The sequence below is a fragment of the Nicotiana sylvestris genome, chromosome 3 (assembly GCF_000393655.2).
Source record: "Nicotiana sylvestris chromosome 3, ASM39365v2, whole genome shotgun sequence".
NCBI lineage: Eukaryota > Viridiplantae > Streptophyta > Magnoliopsida > Solanales > Solanaceae > Nicotiana > Nicotiana sylvestris.
The window spans coordinates 40,295,455-40,301,520 of NC_091059.1; the positions used below are offsets into that span (position 1 = coordinate 40,295,455).

The window sequence follows — 6,066 nt, forward strand, 5'->3', positions numbered from 1 at the left end:
TGTCTTTAATATTAGTATTATAGTTTTTTTATAATTTTTTATAGTCCTTTTATTTTTTTGCCAAAGATTATTACGAGAACTTCAATTGGAGTACTTATTCTTTTCATATGGCATAAATAATTTCAGCCACGTCTTTATATATATATATATATATATATATATATATATATATATATATATATATATATATATATCATTTCTCAAGGATGGATAAAAGAAGATCTGCAACATATATACCTGTTTTATATAATATGCATAGGTTTGCTATTGTCACAAAGTATATACAATGGTGTTAATAATCAGAAAGCATCAAATTTCAAGTTCACTAAAGGAAACTGGAGAAAGTTATAACTAATGAAGAAATTTAAATAATAGTTAAATAGCTTAAATAATTTTGGCAAATGTAATGCATTAACTTTACTTAGCCAAGAAACAATTTGAAATGTAAGAAAGCCCGGAGAGCATATGACAATTCGAACCAAAAGAGAGAGCATGTCAGTTGAATTTGTAGAAAAATTCCAAAAAATCAGTCTGACAACGTACTCGTGTGGTGGAAGGCCATTTGGTGTTAAAGTATTTAGGTACTCTTTCTGGTAATAGTTGTTTGTATCATCCTTTGCAGAGTCGAAACTAATAAATGTTACTTTCGCCAGGAAACTTGGAAATTAACTTCTCATTTAGTTGATCAATATATTCATTTCTGCTTGCTAAAATAGCTCTTTCTGTCATGTATTTGTAGCAACTTGCATTTTTATCTAATGACGGAAATATTTCTCTTATTAAGCAGTCTTTGGCAGTACTATTAGCAATATGTTTGACAACTATTTCTTCTGGAAGTTGTACCAAATTGTCTCTTATGGTTGGTTCCTCCCCGTCACCGATGCGTAGTAGAAAATCACTGAATGCAGGATCTGTTCTTGCCCTCATATTTTTTGTTAACTTAATCTTTTCCATTTTATGCCACAACTACGATTTTACTAAGCTTGCATTTATTGTTTCAGCTCTCGTAGATTTTGGGACTACCGGTAGTACTTGTCGAAAATCACCTCCAAAAACCATTACCTTGCCTCCAAATGGTTCATCGTTATCCATTATATCTCTAAAGCTCCTGTCAACAGTTTCAATTGTTTGACGCTTTGCCATAGGTGCTTCATCCCAGATTATCAACTTTGCTTTTCTTATCAATTTTGCACTACCACTCTGTTTTGACATATTTGTGATTGTCGTATCAGTTGTTTGAAGTGGTATGTCGAATTTAGAGTGAGCAGTTCGACCCCCCGGTAAAATTGCTACTGCTACACCACTTGTTGTTGTTGCTAGTGCTATCATGCTTCTTGATCTGACATTTACAAGTAATGCACGATAAAGAAATGTTTTTCCGGTTCCTCCAGGTCCATCTACAAAGAACAATCCTACTATTCCAGAGTCTACTCTTTGCAATATAGTCTTGAAAGCTTGCTCTTGTGCTGCATTTAACTTTGATTGTGCGTCGAAATCTTCTGCAGGTATCTTTGTAGACCTTTCTTCAATTATTTCCCGGCACTCTGATAGACTATTATTATCCAGGTCCTGATTAGCTGTAGGTATGTCAAAGTTTTGAATTCTCTTGCTCATGCTCTCTAAGAAATATTTGATGCTTTTCAGTGTGCATTGTAGTTGAGTAGCAGGAGAGTTATCATGTATCCTTCTAAAATCCTCTGACATGTCCTCGTAATATGTATCCCACATCTTTCTAACATCCATTGAATTACAATGAACCAAAATAGTTGCAAACAAATTTCTGAGAGCTAATGGCATTTTGAAGAGGTCTGCCTCATGTAAACATTCCGAGATGTTGTTGTCTGACTCTAATAAACCTCTTTCTTTTGCAGCTTCCTTGAATGTGTCACACTTTTTTCGTTAAAAGTAAGTATTTGAACAAAGTGGGCCCTTTGATATGATTCAACAATAATCTCAAGTAATACCTTTCTCCTTCTCTGGGGTTAGCTATATCATTGAGAGAACCAGAATAGATTAAATTAAACAAATGTGAAAATAGTATTAAGAGCGCAAGCATTAAATGACTTACCAGCAGCGACACGACCAATTGCTGATCTTGTTTTCCTTTTTGTCCATATCTTGCCTTGAGAGTTCCAAACATAATGCTCTGGAAATTCTTTGTATAGGTAAGCTCGTGCTTCTGTGTCTTATGAGCATTTCTCAAAATATGCTGTGAGCATGGTGCGTGTAGCGTAGTCCCATGCTATAGCATTTTGTAAATTTTGTTTGCTCCAATAGTACACTAATTATTGGTATTCACTACTAGAAATCAGGTGATTTTCGTCCGCTATTTCCGACCGATTTCGGTCGGAAATTGATAATTTCTAACCAAATTCCAACCTATTTTAATTGGATGGAAAAACAATGTTCGCAAACATGTACCGACAATCAGTTGGAAATTTCCGACCGAAGTCGGTCGGACACTTCAAAGCGTTGACTGACTGTCAAATTTTAATTTCCGACAAAAATCGATCGGAAACTATTAAATAATTTTTTTTAATTTTCAAATTTCCGATCGAAATCGGTCGGAAACTATTCATTTTCAATTTTTGACCGAATTCGATCGGAAATTTTAAAAAATAATAGTTTTATTTAATTAAATAATTAGTTGTAAATTGTAATAAATTGTTAATTTATTTATTAAAAAATAAAGATAAATTCAATTCGGTCTTTAATTTTGAATTTCTAAAGAAAAAAAAAGACATTTCCCATCGGTTTTTAATAACAAAATACTACCCATTAGAGCTTAAAACAACCAAAGCAGTCCTCATTATGAACTACTACCAATTAAAAGTAATACAATTAGTGGAATATTAATTTGGAATGCAACAACATGGCTATCAAACCAGCCAAACAAGCTTATAAAATAATAAATGTCTCTTGAAGTACTTAAACCAAAACAGCATCAACACATAAACTAATTGAAACCAAACAAATAAATAATAGCAATGATTGACCAAACTAGTAACTCTGCTTCTTCTGTGTGCCGGGCAAGCCAGAAACTTTGATACCTCACCTAGATGGAATAGTTAACAAACTGCTTGTACTTCTACAGGTGTGCAAATATAGGCACCAAACACATACTGCAGCAGCACCATCTTGCCAACGACCTGTTCGATGCATCTAACACTATAAGTAAACCATCAACCTAAGAAGACACTAAGAAAATGGAAAGCAGTTGATCATTTGAGTTTAATTTGAAATAGAATTAAGTCAAACTTCAAATTTTGTGAATTGGAAACTCAAAATAACCAAAATTATTACTATATAGCAAGCCAAACCCAAAAAAGAAATTGAGGTTAATCATAAATTAGGTAACTTACCCATATCTGAACCATTCAAGTGGACATTTTCAAATTCAAGGTCATCATCATCCTCATTATTACCTAAAACATTCCTTTGTAGTTTCACCTCTATGCCATTTGTAAGAACCTGCAATTTATTCAGTGAACCAAGCATTTAAATGAATTCCAAAAAATCAAGTAGCAACATATCACAACAATTTGGGTACACAATACGAGAATACACCCCTCCCCCCTCAAAACCCCACACATATATGTAGAGAGCTACCATAAGGTTGAATTAAAAAAGGAAAATCATAAATACTGAAATATGGTGGCATTAGACAATAAAAGAGAAAATCTACCTACAAAGTTGTAAAGTTCTAATGAGAGGATCTTCATGAAATACAGGAGAGCAAAGTATAAAAAAGAAAATACTAACCAGAGGTTGAAAATTAGGGGAAAGGAAAAGAGAGCAAGGAAGTCCACCAGTATACAAACAAATAGAAGTAATCATAAAATGCGTTAAACTTGGAAATCAAGACTTCAACATAAAAAAAAAGGGAGCAGACTTAGAATAGACCAGATGGCTATACCAGGACAATTTCATTTGCATCTACATATTCAACAAAGATATCAAGTTCATACAACAAAGTTTGGCCAATATCATCAGCGAATTTCAAATTCATTAAAATTGCTATCAAAAGTTCTAAACACAACAAAAGAACAAGGTGGGTAACTAAAGGAATAACCAGCCCTGCAGAAATGGCAATAAAAATTTTTCCATCAGTGCATATCATAGCTAAAATCCTCGTACATCTCAGAAGCTCTTGTGCAGTAAAACTCAACTCTAACACTACGATTTTAGTTGTTGTTAGCACATCTCCTAAGGCGTAAGGTAAACTCCGTCAAACATTTTATGATCAACGGTGGTAATTCCTAATCTTACAAACAGATTTAGAAAGAGAACTGGATTATATCTTACATCGACATGCTATTACACTTCACTACTGGTGCGGCATATCTACAAATATGAGGTTTGCCAAATGTATTTAGTTTCCAGTTTTTAAACACAAGTTCATGTAGAACTGAACGTTCTTTTGCAATGAATAAAAATAGAATATGCATGTGCAGTTAAGAAACCACTTACATAACCAAGAGACCAACAGTTGAATTGAATTTGATCTAAATATGAATACTTTTTCACAATCGAAACCATAAGCAAATCAATTACACCCCTAAAATCATCTGGTTCAGCAGATGGAACGTTAACTTTAAGGAGGCAATAGCCTAATTAGTCTTAATAATTCATCTTAGCCAATATATGTGGCAAATAAAGTCTGATACATAACTCTGATATTTAGCAAAATCACCTAATTGTGACTTCCTCAAATCCATGATCATTTTTTTTGTCATATTGGCAAATTGCTTGACACTCAGCCAAAAGATGCTGACATTCCATGATCCCTTTTCCATGACCTTCAATCCAGTAATAGCCAAAACCAGTCTAAATAAGTTCACATACATATTCTTAGTCAACCGTGATTTACCGATCTAATAGTCCAGGCTAACAATTACAGACAACGGTAATAGAACTTTCTAGGAAACAAGAATACTGCTTAGGCTATTCCTTGAAAGAAACAACAATGTGTTAATGCAGTAAAACATGATTGATTAAATTCCACAAGTGTTAGGTCAATAGTCATGCCTCTTATGACTGATGTATACTCTCTTGTCATTAGAGTAATCTTACCACCAATGCAGTAGGATAACTATAAAAGGCAACCAAAATAATTGAAGTAACATAATTGTGTTACTAACCTTTGAATTTTTTTATTCACATAGCATTTATATTCTCATTGAGTTTCTTTTAGTGCCGCTGTTTGCCACCAAACTGACATAAAACAGTCAATGAAAAGAAGCATGTGCAAAATCAGTCTAAAGGAATAGCTAAAGAAATCAAAAAATTCTACAATTGGCTAGAACAAAACTTATTTTTTCTATGGAGAAGGAAGGAGAAAGAGCAAAAATCTCTAGAACAATACCTCATTGCAGAGCGCTCTTATCTCTTAAGCGTCACAACCTCTCAGAGAACTTTCTTTGACACAACCTGAAGAGAACCAAGAAATTTGGACATGCATAAGTAGAATCAATTAAGAGAAGAGCTAAAGAACAGGTAGTTCTAGAACAGCCATAACATGTATATGGAATTCGAAAAGGGCAGAGGAAAAATTTCAGGAAAAAAGATAATCAGAAGCCAGGAAAAAGATGATGTAAGAGAGGGAGAAAAAGCGCTCTGGGAAACCACAACGTACGATTCTAGAATTATGGATACGAAGAAAGAAGAGAAGAGGCAGGGCTGCGCCACTGCTATGTTAGGAAATGGGGGGAGTCCGTCTCTTCTCTTTTTTTGGGGAAGGGGATCCGTTAGGGTTCTTAATGGGTGGGGATTCAGAGATAACCAAACGACGTCGTTTGGTTTGGTAACAAATTCTTGAACAAATTAATTATCATCCTAAATTAAAATCTAACTTAAATCTCATTAGCAAACTAATTCTATTTATCTATTAACAAATCCATGAAATATTTTGTTTGATTTTTTATGTATTAATTTTAACAATTAAAGAATAGTTAATTCCTAAAAATACAAATTAAACCTAAGATGGCATGAAATTAATATATATGTGCTAAGCGTATAATATATAAGCTATATATGATGTATATATATAGTAACATATATATACAT

At 33.4% G+C, this 6,066-nt stretch overlaps 1 protein-coding gene and 1 long non-coding RNA gene across 3 annotated transcripts; both read right to left on the minus strand.

Moving 5' to 3' along the window:
- Positions 1–966: 966 nt before the first annotated feature.
- LOC104219432 (uncharacterized) lies at positions 967–1,797 on the minus strand. Its single transcript, XM_009770123.2, has one exon. It carries the CDS (start codon positions 1,795–1,797, stop codon positions 967–969), a length of 831 nt encoding a protein of 276 aa, XP_009768425.2.
- Positions 1,798–2,778: 981 nt separating this feature from the next.
- Positions 2,779–5,728, minus strand: LOC104219431 (uncharacterized). 2 transcript variants are annotated; one of them, XR_709274.2, is made up of 5 exons: positions 5,636–5,728; positions 5,366–5,430; positions 5,142–5,214; positions 3,363–3,471; positions 2,779–3,149 (listed from the first exon to the last, which is right to left on the minus strand). It is a non-coding gene; the product is annotated as an uncharacterized lncRNA (long non-coding RNA). The 2 variants fall into 2 exon arrangements; XR_709273.2 differs by lacking the exon at positions 5,636–5,728 and having other exon boundaries at positions 5,366–5,503.
- Positions 5,729–6,066: the final 338 nt, after the last annotated feature.

Bases quoted from the DNA above. Each gene is read 5' to 3' on its own strand.
- LOC104219432 (XM_009770123.2), bottom strand. From the start codon at position 1,797: ATGCCATTAGCTCTCAGAAATTTGTTTGCAACTATTTTGGTTCATTGT.